The 23299-nt window shown below is 47.9% G+C and overlaps 1 protein-coding gene across 4 annotated transcripts in view; it reads right to left on the bottom strand.

Moving 5' to 3' along the window:
* The window catches only part of klar (klarsicht), a 100165-nt gene extending 77195 nt beyond the window's left edge, over nt 1-22970 (bottom strand). Inside the window, exons 1-7 of one of the 4 annotated variants that reach the window (XM_043412838.1) lie at nt 22952-22970; nt 19859-19939; nt 18867-19023; nt 18665-18794; nt 18412-18576; nt 17953-18154; nt 17611-17735 (exon numbers count right to left, since the gene is read on the bottom strand). In XM_043412838.1, coding sequence (XP_043268773.1) covers nt 17611-17735; nt 17953-18154; nt 18412-18576; nt 18665-18794; nt 18867-19023; nt 19859-19889 — 810 coding nt within the window. In that variant the 5' untranslated portion in view covers nt 19890-19939; nt 22952-22970. Of the gene's footprint in view, nt 1-17610; nt 17736-17952; nt 18155-18411; nt 18577-18664; nt 18795-18866; nt 19024-19858; nt 19940-20803; nt 21461-22951 lie in introns of those variants that run through there. The other 3 variants (XM_043412837.1, XM_043412840.1, XM_043412839.1) reach the window with 3 other exon arrangements.
* Nucleotides 22971-23299: the final 329 nt, after the last annotated feature.

Below are 23299 nucleotides of genomic sequence, written 5' to 3'. Positions count from 1 at the left end.
GATGTGGGCTGAATCAGAGAAAATTCGATTCGTATATGATCACTCGTGAAAACAATCACGGCTACAACTCTCATTTTCTTTGGAACCATAAATCGATTCGCGGGAGCGAAAATTAGGTAGCAGGAAACGATTTTTTTCGAAGTAGTCGCAATTACGAATATCCATAATTTTGTGTAATCAAATAATCGATCGAGGAAATCTAGCATTCTCGTGTGTCTCATCGCGACGTATTTTAGACTTTCGTACAAGAGAAATTTCAAGTCTTTCAATTATTTTTATTAACCATCAAAATTTTTATGAACGAATTTTATTGGTGTCCAAATGTCTCGATTAGCAATGACACGATGCGAAAAAGGATCGGGACATAATCATGTTTCATCGAATTCAAATAACTTGTCTTCGTAAAATTAATAGAGAACAGTATCTTTCTTTCTTTTGAGCTATTGAAGAGTCCCTTTTTTCCCTTGTATGCTCTTGATAAACACGAAAAAGGGGCAAAATTCAAATTTCTTAAACGCTTATCACACATGTTTTGCTGCCCTGAAAGAATCGTACACGAAGAGACTAGACTTTCAAACGTTCAATTTTATTCTACAGCTCGTTCCAACATCTGACCGTAGACCTAAAGATGGAACAAATCATAAAAGTCGAAGAGGTCGAAAAAAATAGTGAATTGGTAATAAATAAATTTGATTCGACGACTGTGATCGTGTATCGGGTTTATACCTTAAGCAGTTTATAGGAAGCGTCTGTGCCAGCATCGTTTATTCCCCTAGTCTAAGTATACCGAATACCGAGCCCATTGCATCGCCCGTTGAATTTACTCGGAGGGAATTTCCGCACGCAGCCTCTCTCTCTCTTTCTCTCTCGTCGGGAGCTCGCAAAGTACTTATAGTGACGCGAGAGTCTTTGGCTCATGAGTGGGCACTCACATACGAGAAAAGAGCCTCGAGACGCGCGGCGATGACGAGCTACTTGCTACTTCTGCTACTCCGTCCTCGTCTCTTCCCTCGTCGTTCCTCGTACGAGAGATTCTACGGCAATCTCGTAACTCGTGTGCCTCTCCTGTATTCCCGGTGGGCACGCGACATACAGAGCGCATCGAGAAAACGTAACGCACCCATGAACCTCTCTCTCTCTCTCTCCATCTTTCTTCACCTTACTCCGAAGTGAGTTTACCAGAGACACGCACACGAGTCCCTCGCGGCGATGGCACGCGCTCGATCTCGAGTAGCCGAGTAATCATCGAGAGAGAAAAAGAGACCTGATAAATAAAGACTTCTCTTCGATAAATAAGCATCGTTAGAATCTCGTACGTTATTTTCGGGGGTACTAAAAATCAAAATTACCGTTACTTCAATAAGAATCGAGAACAGAAGTCGAATGTTTGGAATTTTTAGAGTAAGGGGTGTAAAATTTAATAAAAGTATAATCTTCTTCGCATAGTAACAAAAATTTTATTTTCTTTTCACGTTTATTTAGACTTTGCACTGTAAAAATTCCAAACATTCGAGATCGAACCTATTGCCTTAACGGTAATTTTCAAACTTTCATTCGCTCCGGAGGAGTGTTCGTTAGGATCTGAAGAAAACTGGCGATTCCTCGGATTGACATGGTTTCAATATAACAGAGCAAGGAATCGTGTTTCTACAAAATGATGCGTCATTAATCGCCATCACGTATGGACCGAGAATAATTGAATTTCGAGGGAAGTATGAAACCTTTATTCAGCGAACTTGTTTTTTGTACAAACTCATTATCACTGGAGCGGAGCATTCGCACGACGCCCAGAATGTATGAAAAACCGTGGCAGCAGGTTGTCTAACTCGTAACTCGAAAAAAAGTTGATTGATTTCCGGATTCGGAGCGGCGTCATGTACCATACGAAGATGAAGTTTTATCAAGAGCTTTCAGTCGGTGTAATGGAAGAAGGAAGAAACGCAATTAAAAATATAATTGGACTTTGCAAACGAACCATTTCGTTCACTTTCCATTTCAACGACCATTTCGTATTTTCCATTCTCAAAGTGCCATAACCACGCGATTTCTCGAACGATGAATCGCGACGAGACCGAACAAAGTCTCAGGATTAAGGGGAAAATGGAGCAAGCAGTAGTGTAAAAAGATCCGAGGCGGTAGCCAAAATAAGCCGGCTGGCCTGGTCCCGTTCCTTCAAAACCTGTCGGCCAAGTATTTCCTCCCGGCCAGGTGTCCGAAAACTATGCTCAAGTATTATCATATGCCGCGGTTGAAATAGCGTACGAGCGATTTTACGAGATTTCGTTGAGCGGAGCAGGCGAGTAGTTCCGCGTGCGGAAAGAACTCTCGTTCGGTTCGTCGTCACATCGTACGAAGAAGTATGTTCTACGAGGACAACGAACGTCGTCGACGGTTCAACGCGTGCTCGTCTCTGCTGCCCGCATACCCCACGAAGCGACGGATATTTTTGGAAAAGACGTCGCACCGAGGAATCGTACGATTGGGCTTGCTTGTGTCCATATTAACGTGTAATATGCGGAGTTGTATGTACGGATACAAACATAAATTCGTCCGTTTGTTCCTGCGGTGAAAAAAGTATCGTTTATTTTCGAATTCCTTTCATATTCGGAGCGTGAAAAACTGACGAGAGGACGAAGCGCCCTTTACAACGGCGCCTCTCTCTCTCTCTCTCCGCATGCCTTTTTCTCTGGAAAGAAAAACAAGAAAAGCGATACGAAGGATAAATTTGGAGGGATAATCCATCGATTATCTTGGAGAAACGACGACCCTCCGGAGATGGAAAATTTCGAAGAAAAAGGAGAAACTCCGAGATAGGAACCCCGCGGAGGCGGTGCAAGCTCTTTTTCATGTAAAACTGTTGGTAATGGGCTTTCGGACTGTTGCCGGATGAAAATAGAGCCGGATATGCGCGAGGCAATAAACGACAGAGGCGCGGATAACCTTCGAGAGAAAGAGGTGCGGAGAAATCGACGATGTTAAACTGTTAGAAATTCTCTTCATCTACGAAGGATACGCGCGGGCGCGTTCAAGACTATGAGAGTGCAAGAGCGATCGGAACGACTAATACTGTACCAGGATAGATGGGAATCGAAAAAAGTGTGTTTATATATACAAAAGTGGTGGAGCATGGTATATAAGGGAGCAGCAGAAGGGTACCGGGAACGTAATTTATGCGGGTGGTCGACCCGTGACCCACGTGACTTCGTGGCAGACTCTCTTCTTTCTCGTATAATTCAAGGCAGCTCTCGCAAGACGAAGCGAGAAAACGATGAAGCGAGAAAGAAGAGGCGAGTCGAACGAGAAAGGGCGACAGGAGCGCAGGAGGTCCGTAGGCGGAAAAGGACTGACTTGACTGACTTGAGGATATAAGCAAGCGCGTTCCATCAAGAGAATACTTATGCGCCCCACAGCAGCATCAACGACAGCAGCAGCAGCAGCAGCAGCAGCATCGTGAGCTGTTTTACGGATTAAGCTTATACTCCTATAACGGATCCGTGCGGTTTTTAAAAAAAATATATAAAAAATAACATTCATCGGTAAAGCGAGTAAATATGTATGCGTACAGATACATGCATACATAACTGGATGAGAGAAACGTTTGCAGAGACGGAGGTAACGGAGAGAAAGGCACTTTGCAGATATAAATTGCACTTAATTCGTTTGTATTGGTATGTATTTCGCAAATTGTGCATAGCTGCTCGGCACTCGCGGAGGAATCGTCCACTTGCTCCAGAAATTAAGGAATAAAATTGGCGAGACTTAGGCCCGAACGTGACAAATTCAGCGAGCATCGCTATTAATAATGGCCAACGGAATGAGACGCGAGAAGCGCGCTGCGATGGGTTCGCCGCTTGTTTTTTCCTCCTACTTTTGTAACGGTATGTGTCGCTCTTTGGGATTTGCTCGGCGTAAATGTGTCACCGCGGCGGGGGAAGATTCATTGCGGGAATTTAACATGTAGAAATAATCGCTTTTCCCGCGGGGGGATACGTGACACGAGAAGTCTCAGGGTCAATTTCTCCAAGTTCAATTTCTCATAATACCGAGAACAGAGCGGGGGGAGGCGAGAAGTTAAAGAATGGGGGATTGAAGAATGGCTCGCGCGGACTGTTATTCACAGTGAGTTTAAAAGTGAGCCCGAAAAAGGCTCACTCGAGCGCTCCATCAGGATGCTCGCTCGTTTGAACGACGGAGCGAGCGCAGAGCTCAGGAGAGCCCTCGTTTCTCTTCGTACACGGTCTTGCCAATGTCTCGATGTACGAGGCGGCGTCGTCGTCATCGTCTCGGTTGTCGCAGCATGCGCGCGCGTGAACTCGCTCGACCTCGAGCGACCGACTTCAACGACCGCGAATGTCGCACGACTCGCGCGCGAGTTCTTCCCGCAACAGAGAGAACGCGCCACTCCACGTGCTTGTATATCTTCACTTGCTCGCTGGCGCGCGGGCGCGTGTGTGTGCGCCCTGCACGAGCGATCAACCTCGATATCCTTGCTACGGATCTTTCTCATCGGCGCGCCTGTGCCGTAAGCTAAAGAAAGAGACGACTCGAAGAGCACTGCGTGACATTTATCCCGGATGAGCCGACGCGAGAGAGGAGCGCGTGATGGAAAGAAGACCCGCTCGTGTGCTTCCCCCTCGCGCCTTTCGACCCGGACGAGAGCCTCCCGTAATCAAGTAATTCGTTAAATATGATATACGCGATGACTCGTGATGGAAAAGTTTGACGAACGATCTCGCGCTCACCTTCCGCTCTCGCACTAGAGCGCCTCTCGCGATCAACATACTTTCGAAAAATCCATTTTACTGCCCACTAACGTCGCTCGTTAAGCAGACGGAGATAAATCGCCTGCCGAAATTACCTGCTTGTAAACTATCTAATGAATATGGCGTCTCCGCCTCGTGCTGCTGCTCAAAACATTAATGTACACGCGGCCACAAATATATTTCCGGAAATTCGATCCTTTGTTGGAGAAGAAGTTACACAATAGTCCAATCATGCCGAACGCCGATCGATTCTACGGCGGATATATCAAACGGGGAAAAATAATGTGACAGCGAACACGGTCTCGAATGAATTGTTCCTGACACTTCGATGCCCTGCTCTTCGGCTCGTGTATACTTTTTCCATTTTTTTCCTACATGACTCGTTTTCCCTTTGTCGTGCCTCTATTTTACAGGCTCTGCGGTTATTCGGTGGCCCTGCGGAGTTTTCGTTGTTGCCCGACTTATTTGAACGTTTCGTTACTTCTGGCCGTTCACCTCATTCCTTTTTCACTCTTTTTCGTATCGACTCAACGATATTTATCGTAACGATGTTCTTTGATTTTTTGCACCGTCCTCTGCTCTCAACGCACCTGTTTCTTTCAATGTTTCCCGGTGCGACGAGGCCCCCCGATGACACGTTGCCAGAGCTATTATTGCCATTACATCTCACGAGCTAATAGTTACGCTATCGATAGATAAGCACGCCGCCCGACTGTCAGGTTCTCACGGAGACAATTGGGCGACAATTGCTACGCTTAGAGCCAAGGTTCGCTAATACGAATCGCGTGAATACGATTGTTTTATAGCGAAATGGAACATGGAGTGACTCACCAAAATGTGTTGTCCATTGAGCGTCGTTACACGAGAAACGACGGCACCGTATTCACCAGATAATGAGCGTATACACTCGAAACAACGCGCACAAGAATCCAACCAATAATTGCGAATTAAATTGCCGCAAATGTCGCAGCTTACGAGACACTTGTCGTCTTTCGAGTGGAAAATTCGTCGTGAAAGAATCAGCGAATAGGAGACGTCATCGTGGCACTTGATCGTTGAGATTCGATGCCGCCGGCATGCCGAAAACACACAAGCCGGCAATTTCACGAGTGTATATATAGATATGTAGATTCGTGTTTGTTTTTCTCCTCCCTGCACGGTTCTTCGCGGCCCGTCTCTTCTTCTCGGACGAATCGGTTGCAGCGGCGCTCAATAGCGACGACTAAAATACGTATTTAGCACCGTATCAGCTTACGTGCACGCAATATCGAATTTATCTTCTTTTGCGAGAAGATTGCGCGAGATCAGCGAGCGTTAAATCGCTTAGCATGGAGCCGCGCGGGGAGAACTCGATGAGGATATCGATAAAAGTTGTTGCTCGACTGCACTTTCCGGTTGTAATCGTTGCGAGATAAGAAACGAATAAAAAGAGCGGGGAAGCAAGACAAAAAATCGAGTCCCACTTGTGACAAAGGAGCAGAAGAGAGAGAGAGAGAGAAAATTTATTGCGCGTTTTGACAACAGGCGTGAAGTGCCATTCGATCGAATCGTGTTCATCCACTTGAAGAAAAGACGATGAATTATACGAGGATCGTAGAGGCACAAATATTTCAGAGAACGAAAACTGCTCAATTATGTTGTTTTCCTCGCGAGGTACACACAAATCCGTCGAGGCGGACAAAAGATTCCTTTTCACCGTTGCAGGAAGTGAAGAGCTTCCGGTAGTACGCAGAACTAGCAGCGGCAGCAGCGCCGGCAAAACGCCGTGAATCAAGAATAGAACGAGCGAATGAACGCGAAGGAGAGAAAAAGAGAAGATTCCTCTCGTTTTTCGTGGAAAGCCGAGTGTTTGCAGCAGCCTCTTCTAGTTGCGCTGGAGCAAGTGCGTCGGTGGCAATGGTACGAGGATGGCATTGGATAAGTTTTCTAAGAAAGTGATCACGAAAGTGGAGGCCGAGGTGGTGCACAACTCGGAGCGCCGCTCTTTTATTTATCGCTGTTATTCGTACGAGTGTGGTTCGCGCACTCCGCTTTTGCCAAGATCGCTCAGAGCTCACAGGGAGCGAAGGATTCGAGGCCCGGCATGTACGATGAGATCTAGAATTCTAAGCTCGCACCGTCATCGCCCCCCGTTTACACACGCGTCCAGCCGGCATCACGATTTCACGTAGCGAATTTGCTACTCCGACGACAAAACCGTAACGGGCAAAATACATGGAGAAAATCGTGACTAATTTAACCAACATTTAAACGCGATCGGCCGATTGTTTAACCAAACAAACTCGACGAGGCCCGCCGGATTCCAAAGCCCTTTTTACTCCGCTCGTCGAAACGCGTTCATCACGATTCGACCACATTTATTCTCCGATGACGGCACCAAATTCGCAGCTTTTGCAGCACACATCCCGGGGCTTTGCGGACGGAGAGGGAGATGTCGATCAAGAAAAAATCAAATTCCTCATCGAAATCGGAGAAACAGGATTGAAAGGGGGACCACTGGACCGGTGTGCTCGGCACGCTCAAAGTAATCGCTGCGGTCGCGTCGAGTTCGCGTACTTATTAAACGCCATATACACACCGCTGTATTTACGTGCTGCGTGTGTAGTTAGCGCGCGCGGAATGATAAAGAAAAGAAACGAGTCTCGGCGTATCGGTCGGTGAATCGAGAACGGCTGCGTCGGTTAGATCCACCAACGGCCGTGGAACGGCTAACTCTGGCAAGCCGGCTGGCTGGCCGGTAGGCGCGAGGCAGCCCTGCACAAACTCGACAATCGCGCTCGAGCGAGTCGAACCTTGCCGAGGCTCGAGTTCGGCGGACTTCGGTTTTCTCGGATCACGGGGCTCGCACTGCTACGTAAGAGAGACTGGCGCGCATACGTGGATATCTGTATCCTCATACGCGCGTATGCGAGTGTCTGTAGATCGGTGAGGCCAGAAGAGGCGTGTGGTGGTGATGATCGTTTCTCCGCTTCCTCTTGTTCTCCCCTTTGCCGCGAAGAACTCGCGCAGTCGTCGTTTGCTCCGAAGGAGACTTTGCTCCGACAACCCCGACGACGATCCGCGGCAGCTTCCGCTCGGTATACAGCAGCAGCAGCAGCCCCCTTCGGCTGCTACAATCGCCAACTGGCTTGCGAGATCGAAGCGGAGAAACTTGGTGCAGGGCCGTTACCGTACGCTCGTCCGATCGCTGGGCCCTTTGCCTCCGAACCCTCGACACATGCTGCTCCTCGCTCCCCCTCGCCATTCTCCCGTGGCCGAAGAGAATATTCTCTTCGCCGCGCGGTTAAACCCAACACGAGGCAAGTGATAAAAGCAGGGAGATTATTGCCAGCGAGCTATGCTGCTCTACGAGCGAGGCTTTCTATTTCTTTATATTCAGTTTATGAAAACAAAAGAGGCACGTCTCGAAAAACATCTCCACGGATCTCCGTAGCCAGCTGGGAAACAGCCTTTTCAACGGACTACAAACATTATGTTGAGAGAATCTTTCTCTTTCAACGTGTCCGAAGATGTATCTCGTTGTCGAGAATCTCTATGTGCCAAGGATCTGGAGCAGTGGGTAGACAGAACTCGGCGAACGTCGTGGAGAGAGAGAGAGAGAGAGAGAGAGAAAGAAAAGGAGAGTGAAATTAATGTGTACCAATAGATACTAGGCTGGACCGGCTCTCTGTTTTTTTATTCTCCTTTTCTGAGCGTGGGTGCGGTAAAGTTTTCTACACACGCTGGTTCTGTCATCGCTTCAGCGAACCTCCGAGGTCCTGGTTTGTTTGGTACAGTTCGCATTCGAAATACCGTACGCGCCAACTCGACATATGTACATTGTGATACTCTCCGGAGTGGGCTGCCTCAAAGACAAAGCTCAGCTAAATCGGAGCGACGTATGCGGTGGTGGCCAAGCAGCGACTCTTGCCCGAGCCCCGAATCTTTTGCGCTGCCTGTCCACACGAGATCCTTCGGGGCCAAACTACAGTATAGTTTCGTCGGCTGTTAACTGCCAGCACACGCGAATATACGTCCCTTGCGCCACGATCGTTCCTTCTCCTCGGACTCGCCTGGCCTGTGTCGGGTGCTCGCTTTGCACACCAGCTAAAGAATTAAACCCGTGGCACGGGCAGCAGCACACACGGACACTCCGCGAAGGACTCTGGGAGCTTGAGTCACCTGTAGAACGAATTTCAAAGGGCGCTCCGTTCAAGCGCTGTGTTTTCAAAACTCCGAGAGAAAAAAAAGCCGCGTACTATGAAAAACGGGATTCGCGCAGACGTTCACTCCGCTCGGCTCTAGCCTCGGTGCCGAGAGAACCAAGCTGAGATCGCCCGAAGTTGATACGCACGGAGAAGTGTACGGTGATCGAGGAGCCGCGTTTTGATATACACACACGTGTGCGGTCGTTTTATCCTTGTGGCACTCCGCCCAGGGACCGCATCTATGCCAGCGAAACAATACGCTCCGAGGTTTCTTGGAAATTCGTAGCAAAGAGCGGGGAAAACATCTCTAGGGCATGCGTATTTACAAAAGGATCTGTGACAGGCTCGTGCAAACGCGATTGAGTAACGTATTATCTGATCGAAGGACATCTATCGGAAGAGATCCGTTTACGTGTCTCGACGATCCAGACGCGAAGCAGATCGACCGCGTGACCTGGACACTAGCCCAGTTCCCTCGACGCTCTAATTAGTCTCTTGAACTCTCGCATCCTCGATAATCAGCGTGTGCTCGTACCGACGATGGGGGAGAAGATGAAAAAAAACTTGGCCGCAAGTGGTTCACGGAATCTTGACTCACTTGCTCTCAACGAGAGAGCGGATCGTCGGAAACGCGCTTGTGCGGTGCAAGTTCGACATCAGTCAACTTTTGCCGTCTCGCTCAAAGCCCGTCATAGAGAACTACTTTCCAATGAAGCTCTGCGTTTCTCGAACCCATCGGACCGAGCGCGGACGTTGATCGAGTTGCATGCCAATTGCCATACACAGAGTTCTGGTCTTCGTGACAGCCTCGAACAGCTCGCTGATCATAACCGCCTCGATGTTGCGGCGTTCGGAAAAAAATGCCCGACCTTTTTTGCTTCATTCGAATGCAGATGTTCGACGGGGGCTGAGCCACGTGTGTTCTCACACGTGAATCGAAGCCTCGAACTCCAACGATGCTTGAATATATACTTTTCTCGTCGCGCGACGAACACAGCTGAAAGGCTTGTAATTGCTTCGAGTTTTTTCCTGCACCGAATCGCACCCGCTGAAAAACCGTTTTTTGACGTTCCCACACAGGCGGAATGTGATCTTAGACAAGAACGAGAGTAACGCAACGTCCCCGTGTTTTTATCATCGTGGCTTTCTCAACGCCGCTCTTCGATACACGAACGAAACTCCGGAGGATCCTAAAGAAACGGTACAGCGAGAAAAAGGGCGGCGAGGAGAGAGAAAGAGCGAGGGGGGAAAGAAGCAGAGATGCTAAGGGCGATTGGAACGGACCGCAAAGAGACAACCCGAGCCAGTTTAGCATGTGCTCGGTGCGCACAGACCGGAGAAGTCTCATCAGCCGCGCTTCGTTCGTTCTCCCACAGTAGCGCAACGAGAGCGTCTCGTCTGCGAGTATAGACGCCGACAAAAAACGCCCACGTTTCAGTCCTCTGCTCGACGATTTCTCTCTCTTTTCCATGCTAGATTGCCAACAACATATTCGCTGACTACATCGAGTCCGCAAGGCTCGTTGATCGTCTTTGACGTTCAACTTGACTCTCGACTGTATGGGGTTGGTATCACGCAGTCACTATGCTCTTCGTTGCTAGTCGAATGTTATCTGTTCCGGCCGAGTCGACGATACTTTTCACCGGACGACAGAGACGCCGGTATCTCTCCACTGTAAGGAACGCGAATGCGACAGCCCGAAGATTCACGGACTTGAGTGACGCTGATGCCCTCTTTCTACCGCACGGTATATTCTCCTTCTTTCGCTTCTTTCACTCGACCGTTAATGTTCCCTCGGTTTCTCATCTCTCCCGTTGATGTCGTTGGCACGCTATGCGGGTGGCTCTCGACATCCTAGTGCAAGTTTAACGCAAGGTCTAGCGGCGGTTATAGACGATCTTACGTTGCACCGTGCCGCAAGGAGACTCGCGCTTCTCCTGCTCCGGGGTCAGCGGAGAGTCAAGGCCAAGAGTACGAGAATCCATTGGACGTTTGCGCGCGTGTGAGGGACCTTTCCTCTCCTGGAAATCTAGCTTTACATATGGTCTAAGAGTTTCGCAAGTGAAAGAGAAAAACGAGCACGACGAAAACTCGTATATTCTTATCTTGGATTACTCGACAAGACGCCTCCCGAGCGTGGTGTGCCTCCTTCACAAAGAAACCATAAATTCTTGTTTGACTCCTTCGGAATGTTTCGCATTGTTGACTTCATCAACTTTATCCCAGGTATTTCAAATAGCAAAGTTCATTGAGCTATTTAAATCAATATTCACAAAGCTTTTAACCAACGCTCAATGAGCCATCAAAACGGAGCGAGATTGAGTTACTTCGCGTTGAATATTTCGTCGTAATATCTTTCGCATTATTCAAGGGGTTAGCCTGTTCCGCAGGGAGCCCTTCTCCGCGAGCTAATAATCGCGAGCTCCGACCATGCCCCGCTGCTCTCAAGATCTCCCGTCTCCCTCTCTCCTCCCGCCAGCATTCCCAACCTCTGTATACTTATCGCGTCGTTCATTCTGTCGATTCTCACCAATCGCGTGCCTCTTTTTCACTCGCCTGCGCTTCTCTCTCAGTACTGCGAATTTGTCTTCAGGCCTGTGCGCGTATGCCCGTGCCATTAGACCGTGAGTTTCACATTTCTTTGTCTTTGCTGTTTCAGACGGAGACTGAACGCTGTTTGCCGGTTGCATAAGACCGCGGCAAAGTAGGAGCAGTCGTCGCATCGTAAAACTCAAGAAAATCAGTTGACAAGAGCCACCGGTGAACCAGAGCTGCACTAGCGCAAGGTACGAGGTCGGATACATCGCTATCGCGTGACTATCTAATCGTAATTGCAACCAAAAGGCAACTATAAAAATCTCGTGGTTCGCGAGAACGCGCGATAAATCAGATCTACCGGGAGATATACGTTCATGGAAAATTAATCGTCATCTTCGATCTGTAAACGAGAAGAAATAAAAATCCACATGGACGCGAACAAGGATGAACGATCCAACGTGAATAATTCATCTTTCTCTTGTCTCCCTGAGCTCGACTCTTGACACACAGCATCCACCACTCTCGCAACTCCGGTAATTGTTTCAATTGGTTGTCCCTCCGCGCGCGGTCCCCCCTTTCTCCACGCGTCTCGCTTCCTCTCGCAGAGTCGCCACAAGAGGCCCCCGGTCCTTTAACGGATTCTTCTACACCCATTGTGTTACTCCACCTCCCCTCCCTCTATTTTTTCCTCTCGTCTCTTCGTGAGTCACGTAGCCATCTCCTCGGGTTTGCGCCTCCGTAAGAATTGCCCGCTAGCTTCGAGTCTCGAAACTTTCACTCTTCTAGCTGCACACGAGCAGGATCGGGCATCGACGCGGGATTGAGGCCCCGATCTAACACGCACCAAAGAAGCCCAGACTCTCTTATGCAACAGCACGACAAAGCTGCTGCACAGGAGAACGATATCGATCGATAGAGCGGAATACACACATCGGGCCTCCTTATCGCCCATCGATATCTCGCCCTCCAACGATCCTGTATCTCTCTATATACTCGCCGAGGACGCAGTCATCGCTCTCGTACAGGATGCTCGTATATAACAACACAGGCTCGTATAACTCATTGCAACGTTAAATATATTGCTTGGAAAGAAAACTCGATGAGTATTAAAAACAACGAAACATTCAGGGTGATACCGCGAAACGCAACGTTGCGTCGAAGATCGTTTCGATAGATCAAAAACTTGAGGTACTCCTTTCACGAACCCGAATATTCTACAAACAAATGATTTTAAATAACAGCCGAGTTAAAGTGCGTGCGAATAGATTGGCCAAATTTCAAGTCAGGCTATCGAACATTTAATGAAGAATTGAAACATTTCTATTCAATAATTCATGTACTAAATAATTCTAAATTCCTGGTACAAAGTGTCTCACAGGTAGAAAAAAATTTAAGGAATCCGTAGCAACGATTAAAATAAAGGGCTATCGAACTCATAGAAGTTGGACAAATGGCAGAAGCAGAAGCTTTTCCTGTACAACCGCGACTTCTCAGAAGTTAGGCACATTTTCACCGCGTACATTGTTGCTGCACTTTCATCGAGTATCAGTACGATAAACCGTGCCGCAATGCTCTTGTCCGGTGACATCGAAAATATCGACGTCTCGATCGTCTACGTGTAAAATCGAATGTATTAAGAGCTCGTACGGGCGCAGAGCCAAGAGAAATTATCCTGGCAGATCTTAAGATGTTCGAAGTTACCGAGCGCAAAGGGACAAAATTCTCGTAGCATGTTTTAGCGGACATTACGTTCGTATGCTCACGAACAAAAGGACAAGAGAGAGGCAAACTTTATTATAAGCACGGGACTTTCCACGCCGAACGTACCCGAATTTCCTGAGAATATTCCGCCAGCCGAGGGACCGATGCGCGTCCTCGGAATCCGTCAATCGCTGCTCCAAAGTCAGCGTCGATTATTCTAAAACTATTAATTAGCCGTTGCTCGAAGGGTCTCAGAATGGCAGAAGAAGAGGCCCGATTCGTCTAAAGGACCGATTCACTTTCGTCTATTTCTATTTCTACAAACAAGTTCGAACCTTTAAGCACATAAAACGGTTTCCTCGGAGCAGAACACCCGCAGTGTAAAGATGAACGTATTTACCCAGACAATAATGGCACAGGCCCGAGCGCTATGGCATTATAAGCGCAAGCTTGCTTAGACGCCATGTTCATAGAAGGTCTATGTCTTCCAACGAAATTAACGATCGGTGAAACCGGTGTGTGCGTACGTGTGTCTGCAAGTGTGGGTGTCGAGAGGATTGTGTTCCATGGCACTGAGTATCGTTACGGCGAGGGGCCTGCGCGAGAGTTCGGAACAAGAGTCCTCGCTCGGCATGAGCTTCCACTATAATTAACATACATCTGTAGAATCGGCGTTGTGTAGTACCGCAACAACATCCACGCCGGGGTACAAAACCCGCTCGTCGTATTGTGCGTCGTCTCTCTTGAATAAAGCCACTTGGAATGGTCGAAACGATCGTAGTCCTGGCTCTCGCTCCTTCGTTATTTCATATCTCGGATATGCACACAAACCCGCGCGTGCGCGCACTCCTTGCTGTACTGTAATCCTTTGACTTCTCGTACACTGCGAATGGCAACACTAATTTCGTGCTCGATCGGATATGTGCCGTTGGAAGGACGCGATCTTCGCGATTCAGCGTGGAACACACGCCGTGAACTTTGACCCCTGCAACTCGCTGGATCACAGTCTTTTATTTGACTCGCTGCCGCGCTTCTCCCTCTTCTTCTCCAGCCCTCGTTCGGAATCTACGTTGGTACACGCCGATTTAACGCTCCCCGTGCGCTAATTCCAGCGACGCAGAGCCATCGAGTGATTGATATTTCGGTAATTAACGATTGGTCGCGCTATGACCCAGAAATGTTTTCTCGCACTAACGTTACTGGGGCTCGGATGATTTGTGGACAGTCCTGCTTAATTAAACGAGATATTTATTATTGTTATTTCGAGCGCTTCTTATCGAGCATGAAATCCCCCGCGGGAAGAAGATTCTCCCCAACGAATGTTGTTTTTTTCGTAAAAATTAATCGAGAGCGCTGTATAACGGCGGAGAAGCGAAAAGAAATCGAGGCTCAAAAATGCTTTGTGTTCCGGTGCGAATGCTACGGCGGCTTGCCACGAAATCCCGAGCGGGAAGGGGGGAACGAAGCTATAAATTTTCTTGCTCCGCACTCGACTTCGATCGTCGTCCCAACGTCCCCCCGCCCCTGGACAATCATTTTGTGCGAGAACCTACGTAGCAAGGATGTTTTTTCTAACTTCGATTTGGGTCGAGTCTTTGTTACGAGGCACGCAAGACGTCGATTTCATCTGTCGATCCGGACGGGGAGCCTCGGACAGCCAAGATCCATATCAAGCACGGACAAAGAGTCCAAGTGCTCGCTCGGAATGAGAAAGCTTTGAGCATAATTTTCTCAAACGATTATGAATAGTGGGTCCACAGCGGAGCCTTCCCAATCATTATCAAAAGTAATCGGTAGAAGAATTATTTGAAATGTTGTAGAAACAGTTAGAATGCTCGAGACTCGTTAGAATAATTGTCCGTAGTTACACAGCCGACTTCCTCAGCGAGGGTAATTTCGAAAATGAGCTCGTTCGTCAGATAGGATCAGGATCGAGATGACCGAAGTAAGGAACGCGGGGAAAAGGCAAGGGAAACGGCCAGAGGTCGTCGGCCAGTTTGCCGAGCGGTAGCGCGAGGCGTTAATCCTCGCGAGTTTATTAAGTGCGTGTAACAAGCATTCACGTGCGATGAGAAAAGTCGCGTTGTGACCCACTACCCGCCGGATGAATAACGATTTTGCACAGAGAGAGAGAGAGAGTAGCGGTACCAACAGACAGAGAGGAAGCACGCGCGTAAGAGATACGGCGTTTTAAGGTTGTACCGCCGCGAGGTTATTCCTCGTCTCATTCGTCCCCACAGGACGACGACGACGACGACGACGACGACGACTGCGAAGCGACGTTAAGAGTAAGTTTTCGCTGCGGGCGTTCTCGTACTCAAGGAGGACGAAGGCAGGCGCGCGCGCCGTCTGCTTCTCAGTAAACAATTAGACTCGCGGCCTGGCCCAGATGTTGCAACTACCGTTGCCCCCCTGGCATGATGCGCGAATGCGTGCCCGCGGAGCAGCTCCTTTCGCAGAGTTATGAACGCGATCATCGTCATCACGTACAACGATAGCACTCGTAAGAGCTTCAGCTGCGAGGGAGACACGCATCGTCGAGGGAAAAGAGAGAGAGAGAGAGAGAGAGAGAGAGAGGATCTCCCTGTTTTTGCGATAATAAATCCCAAGTGTCTAGGAAGTCTGCGATCGCTCATCGGCTTCTTCTCCAGCAGCGTCGTTCCTTTTCTTTCCTTTTCTCGGCCGAGCCAACGCGCAATCATACGTCCCTCGTTGTAACGAATTTATCCTCGCATGTTCCTTCTGTGAAATTGATTCGCGAGCGAACCTTCGCAGCAGCTAATATAAAACCGCAAATCGCCCGACGCTTCGATCGCGTTAGCCTCAATTTCCTATTGCGTTGTTCTCCTGCCTCGTGTTACAACATGGATCCTTCGGCATTTGCAATTCCACCGGAAACACCGTGCACTACGCAACAATCGTATTATTAGATCGGGCATTAAAAATATTGGGCAAACTGATAGGTCGATTGAGATTCGATGCAAAACCAGGCATTGACCCAAGAATGCTAATGCGAAGAGGGAAGTGATCGATGACTGCGGTAACAATGGAACGACTGTTATGCTCTCCAACTACCGCGAGAGTTGGCCAGCTTGAAAATTATTGATACACAGCTTGACGGATCATTTTTTATCCGTGTCACGAGTCCCTCTATTACTTCCATGGCGAAAGTGCTCTCGTCACATTCAACGATCGATTCCAAGTGGCACTCCGAAGATTTCTGTTTTACGATTTTGCCCTCCGGGCCCGTACGAATGTCCGCTTCGCACAAATGCAGTCACGATCAAAGTAAACAGAGCCAGCAAAGATTCGCCGTTCTCCCGGCGTTACGGATGCAAAGTAAACAATATTTTTTGCACGCTTTTCCAAGTACGTACGCGGTAGCGAGCAGCAGCCGCACGAAGAAAATGTTGCTTCGTTTGTACACCGCCGGGGTGGTCCACTATAAATAATGCGGTGTGCATACGTTCCTAATGAATTTATACAGACACACGCCTCTCGGCTCCGATGTTCTCGACATTTTTACAACGCCTCTCATAATGATACGTCTGCACTTGGTATATCAGACGAGGTAGGCGCATATTCGATTCAAGTTTTTGCTCGATTAGGAGCGTTGGCGGTTGTGCTCGGTAGTGAGAGCGCGGGTTTGTAAAAATTTCCAACGAAAGAAAGCTGCTTCGGAGGTTGAAAAATGGGCCTTAAAAGCGTCCGGGCGCGCTTTCTCGCTTGATGTACGCGCGCGTTGCAACGGCGTCTAATGCTCCGGGGAGCTTGGGAGCCGTATCCGAGGGAACCCCTGCGCCGTAGACAAGAAGGCAGGCCCGGTATTGTTCGGCGCTACGAGGAACTCGAGGGACGGAGGAGCTCCCAGCCTCGCCCCGCGCGTCAAACGAGCTTCGTACAACTTTCTCGAAGTGTACTTAATCTACGGTAACCGCGATAGACGCAACGAGTACGAAAAACAAAAGCGACGCGAAGTATGGACACGGGGGGACAACAAAAAATGGGGAAAACGATCGTGACTCCTTGATAACTCACCGAGCACGTACTTGAAGTCCGACGTTAGCGATCAAATAACATTCTACTCGCGATACAACAGCCCATCGAGCTCTATTCCACGCGGCTACTACTTTGACGTTTCTTTGTTCGATACTTGGATTTAACAGATGTAGGCTTGTCAGTCGCGAGCGATTGGGTATAAATCTTTGGAATAGAAACTCCTTGGAAGCCATTTAGCTAACGGCCTCCCGGAGATTCTCTGCGCTCGTAGAGCCGAGTCGTGCTTTCTTTACAGCATCATTACAAGCCCCCTCCCTTGATCGCGCGAGTTATTCTCAACCGAAATGCTGCTGAATCCTGTCTGCGGGCTTTGGAAATCTCTTGGTCGACGATTAATAGAATTATCGTTGATTCTAACTTACCATGTGCTCGGTAGCCTTTTCCTCGAGCTCGGATCTCGTCCAGTCAACGCGAAAGCTGAGAGGCTGCAGTCGGGATTCCATTTCGCGGAGCCACTTTCGCAAGCATTTTACTTCGTGCTCGAAATCTAATGGGAAATAAAAAAATTGGATTTATCGCGAGCTCTGATCGAGGGAGCTTCTGTACCGACGGCCGATCTCAAGACGAGCGTCTTTAGCCACGCTCTCGACGGGCGTCGATCACAAAGTTTTCTCCAACATCTCAATCGGTAAGTTGACTAACGTCCCGCAGGATCTCGAGTTTTTTTTCTCCCGCTACGCGAGACGAATGCGTTATTGAATTACCTGCGGAAACGTCCTGCTGATCGGACGTTGGCTGTGCCACCGGTGCCATTATCTGCTCGACCAGTTCCCATTTAGCGTTTAGATGATCAACTCGCCATGCAACTTCGTCTTTCAATGATGGTGCACGGGATACCAGTTTGCCAGCCTGCTCGTTGAACAATCTTCTCCTGTATGCCTTACGACGGAGCTCCTCCATGTGAGCCTGTGTGCAGATAAATTACAGTTGGAAGGTGCTGGATTAACGAGAAAGGATAACAAGATTCTAAATTAATGAGCCTAATCAGGCAACGCTTGAGGAGGCATGGCTTGAAAATAGCCGTAATCGTGCAACTCGCGTCGCTAAGGTTCATGGAAACGAGTTGCCGAAGGACCAAGTCGAGACTCGGTTGCAACATCGCGTGCTATTTTAAGCTCTCTCTCTCTCTCTCTGTCTCTCATCGGTACCAAATTATCGCGTACCGCGCGAAGACTTTTATCCAGCAAATTTTCTTCCTTCGAGTAGACCATTTCTTGAAGTACTCCGAGCCAAGAATAGAGTTCGGAAAACTGACAACTGACTTCCTTTATGCCCCAGGATAGAGTCGACACATCTCCCTCGTCCCAAACGAGTTCTCCATTGGCTTCCTGCTCAAAAATCTTACTGTTATTTGACTCTTCTGGCCTGAGGCAAGCGTGCTTCACTCGCTCTCGTTCCACGTTTTTTTTCGCCCACCTTGCAGCTGTCAATGAGGTCGGTATCCATAATGTAGTGATAATTCGAGCGTATCGCTGCCCAGAAATCATCTCTGCAATCATCGCGACTTCCCCACGTCCGTTGACAGTGTTCCTGCTTCGGTTCTTTCCTGTAATCAACGCGAAGCTGATTAGTTCTCGTCGTCGATCGCTGGGCCACCGAACCCCGGAATCGAACGGACCTCGCTGAGCCACTAAAATCGAACCTTTTTTTCGTCAGACTGTTGTACGGCCGGTCTACTCTCATCCTCGCATGCTCGGGACCCTCTAGACTGTCGCTAGAGCGTTGCAGCGAGGAACACGAGAAACTCATCTTCATTGCTTTGGAAGGGCCTGAAACTAGAGCAAATTCGTTTGGTTCGAGCACAAGTTTCATACTCGATCGGCCAGTGTTGTTCCGGCGTTTTCCCCATCGCCCCGTACGATCCTGAGCATCTCAACCGCGTGGCCCTTCTCTCGCGGAACACTTCGCACGAGTTTTAATTGCATTCTGATACAACTGCTAGCCTCGTACGCTAGCAGTTGAATCATGAATAAATCATTGTTTACCTTCGAATTTCATGAATGCACGAGTCTTCCCCGCATTACATAACATACAGCAAACGCGTACCGTTGTTTAATGTCGCACAATCGGCTCTCTCCGAGCCCCCTCGAACAGCACGCGACGCTTTGTAAACATTTGAAACGAACGAACGTTTCACCAAGTCGCAGTTAGATAACTAGAATTGTTGATTTTTGAAGCTCCATCTAATTACCTTTCACTCGGCCTTAGCCACGAAGTTTCAAGTTTTCCGATCGCCTGGAAAGGCCTATTTGAGATCCAGTCTATTTCTAGAACTTTGAGTTTAGGTACCGGAGGTTAAGGGTTTATAATTAAACCGCACGCGGATAATAGCTTCCCAAGCCAATTGTCGTTTTTTTTTTTTTTTTTTCTTTCGTTTGCAAGAAAAAAGCGTAGCGTTACAGGATTAACAGTGCGCACGAGGCTCAGTTTCTATTGAGGTTTCAGTCAAGCCAACTAACAATACTCTCCCAGCAGATCAAAGTCCCAATTCCGAAGCTTAGTCTCGAAAAACATAAACGATTAATGAAAATTCAACAAAGTGAGGTTAAGTTACGAGCGCTGGACGCACGCACACACACACACACGGACGAACAAAGCTTTTCCACTTACGATTGTTAATAATAATTCGTTCCATATTCATCGTCCAAGTACGTTATCCCGGTCGTGACATTTTTAGATTGGCTGTTGCTCCTGTAAGAAAATAAGCTCGTTATTAATCGCCTCTAATTGTACAATAATCAGTCGATTTTATTGTTCCATTGTGTTCGATGATTTATATGCAAGAGAATTCGTTCTCGAGAGCACACGCGCGCGCGCACACTCGCAAATAAACAAGTCGGAGAGGCATCAAATGCGGTGAGGAGGCTCGTGCACCGAGTCACGGGATAACTAGAAATAGTTCAAGAGAAGGAAATGCTTCAGACGTGAGTGTGTTGTACCTTTCGGTAGAATAAACTTGAGGGATCCGCTGATGATTCACGGACGGAGAAGAGCGAAGTGAATAATTAATCAGTGCGGTTTAAATACAAGAGTGAAATTGGAATGTGTGCGATAGATCGGGAGGAAGAAACATCGTACGAACTTGATCGCCTGCGCTCACACTCGGATACATACGAGAATAGTGTGTCGAGTGGTGAACTCGAATACGTCGGGGAGCGTATCCTAGGAATTCAAACGCGAAGAAAACGAGACGGGGGATTCTATCTTTGAAAGCGACACTTGCCCCCGTGGAACGCGACGAAATACGTGCGAGGGGCGTCTACGAATTTGCGTGAAACTGCACACACGTCGAGGAGAAAGACGAAGGATTTGAGCCCGCCAGCTACTGCGGCCATTGCTAAACAAACCCGCGCACCTATTCGCGGTATAATAACAAATGGCTATTGGACAATCGATAAAAAGTACGAGGATAAACATTATCGTTGTCCTTTACTGACTCGCTCGTAAAGCACACATCACTCGGGTACACCTGCCCTATGACAACTCGACGAATCGCGTAGCACCGTGAGGGATCGAAACACTGAGGAAATGAAAAAAAAAAAAAAAGACTTTTACCATAAGCTGTACACCGAGATGCCATGGCGCTTCGTGAACGCGCGAGAACCGACATTTCTTCATCGGCCTAGAGGTTTATAAGGAACCGGCCTTCCTTGAACCAATTTTCTCGTGAGACGACGACGACGCCGCCGCTGAATGAGTGAAAACTCACGCGAATTCGCTCCCGCGAGTCACGAGCGACACGCTCAATCGCATTTGCGATATTTCCACGATATCGAAACGCGAAGGGCTTGCACTGCGCTGCAGAGGGTTGATGCAGCAAACACACAGCAGCAACACTCACGGGGGGAGCGTGACACACCTGTGCGCGCAACCTCGCGCATACACACCAACGAAATACCAACGAAAAAAATTCACACACGGAATCGTCTTAGAACTCTCCCGGCTGAACTTACGGATCTCTTTCCCTCTCTCTCGCCTCTCTCTCTGTTTTTCTTCCACTCACTCTTCACGACCGCTACGGCCTGATCACTTCTCGATCCACCATCCGATCATTGTCGCCGTGAAACGACATAACCTTACACCTGACACGGCCCACACCAAGTTCCTACACGCAAAACAACTACTCCGGGCCAGCCGTTTCTTTTTTCCTCTTTTTTTTCAACACGGGCCAAGCACACCGCCACGGCTAGCTTCGGTGTGCACTGCGCGTGAATCGCGCCAGTCGCGCCTGCGTGTCGACGAACCTCCATTCCAATGAGGCTTGCCAACTACACTCTGTCCCCCATGTTGCCTCCTTGCGAGCAGTTTTCATACCGCCAACTTTAAAACGCAACGACCTTCCCAACGCAAAGCGTCATTTTCTTGATTTTTTTTCGACAAGAAAATAAATGTTTATTGAAAAACTGTGATGTTCATGCACTTGTGTACCATTTTTTCATCAATAAATTTCTCAAAATGGCGCAACTCCAGCTGTATTCCAGTAGCACCTTTTTTCAAGTTACGGTGAACACGATTACTAAAAAACTATTAATCCGATCCATACCAAATTTATACCACTTATTTATTATAACAAAAGCTTGGGCCTGGACGAAGGATTTGTAAAAATTTGGATTCAAAAAAAAATGGCGACAGTTTAAACAAAAAATTCATTTCTCGACGTGCTCAATTTTCGGTTTTTTTGTTAGAATTTTTGTTTCTCCAAGAAAATACGAAACCCCTCGTCCAGGTCCTAATTATTATCATGATAAATGAGTGGTATAAATTTAGTACGAATCTCATGCTCCGATCTTTATAAAATTTGGTGAAAATATTCTTCGGACACTGTACTTGAAGGATATCGAATAAAAAAATTTCGATTTTTCCGCCCACCACAAATATAAGGTCTCAAACAAAATATAAATTTCTGCGTTACTCAAAACGTGTAATTAGTAAAAAAATCTTTTTTTCGATTCGTCCATAGCATCGCATTTTCGGGACCGTAACGCGAGGCGCCGGCTCCCTCGGAAACAAATTCGTTTTCATTAATTTTAATCATCGTCCATAAAATTTTGATTTTTCCATTCGAATCGATAAATTTGACTCCGAAACCCCTCGAAATCTATGCAACGCGCTGAAACTTCAAGAAAGTTGTAATTTTACCGTTCTCATTAAGAAATTACTGAATTATTTTGTACAGGAACGTTCGAAAAGGTCGTTATACACCTCAAAACTCTTCAATTAGCAGTGAAATTGAGCGGAGAATATTTAATGACAGCAGAAAATTTCTTTCCCACGAAATCGATCGATCTCATGAATTTTTATGGTCGAACGCTCCGAGAAAAGGCACACGAATCTCGGCATTTTTCTTCATTAAATGTAGAATAGAATTTGAAACACATGCTGATGGAACGAAAACCAGCGTCGCTGAGATTCCTGGAGCGCGAAGGGACCACGTCACTGATAATAGAGTCGGAGTACGGCGAGAGTGAGAGGGAGCGAGAAGGCGAGGGACCGATAACAAGAGTTTAGGCTCGCCTTACGACGTAATAGTCGGACGTAAGGGTCGAGCGCGCGAGCAGGAGAAAGACAGAAGATTTTCTTTTGGTCCTCTTACTTTCTCCGCGAGTTCTTCAGTCCTCGCGGGCTTCGCAAGAACTTCAAATTCGTGAATCCGTGAAAATATTGCACAACAACGATCGGATAATAAAAAAAATGTATAATTACCACGACGATCTCTGAAGACGATTCGAATGATTTTTAGTCAGCAGTCGGAGGGAAAAGCATTTTTCAAATTCCAGCGTATTTGATCAGCTGCGGCCCGGATCATTGTAACGTGCGTGAGCAAAGTCTTAGAAAAGCCCACACGAGAGCCGTCGACTCGGGTGAAGCTAAAAAATCTCGCGTTACTGACCAACGTAACTGGACTTAACCGGAAACCAAATTGTCATTTTTTCCCTCACAATTCTCGGCGAAAATCCTCGCAAATATCGGCTTACGGGGATTCCTTGCCGCAGTTTTTTCGTAGCTGCTCCACAACTCGGGTCTACAACGCTCAACTGGCTATCAGAATTC

This window comes from Venturia canescens, chromosome 2 (assembly GCF_019457755.1).
Source record: "Venturia canescens isolate UGA chromosome 2, ASM1945775v1, whole genome shotgun sequence".
NCBI lineage: Eukaryota > Metazoa > Arthropoda > Insecta > Hymenoptera > Ichneumonidae > Venturia > Venturia canescens.
This window is presented reverse-complemented; position numbering and strand designations above follow the sequence as displayed.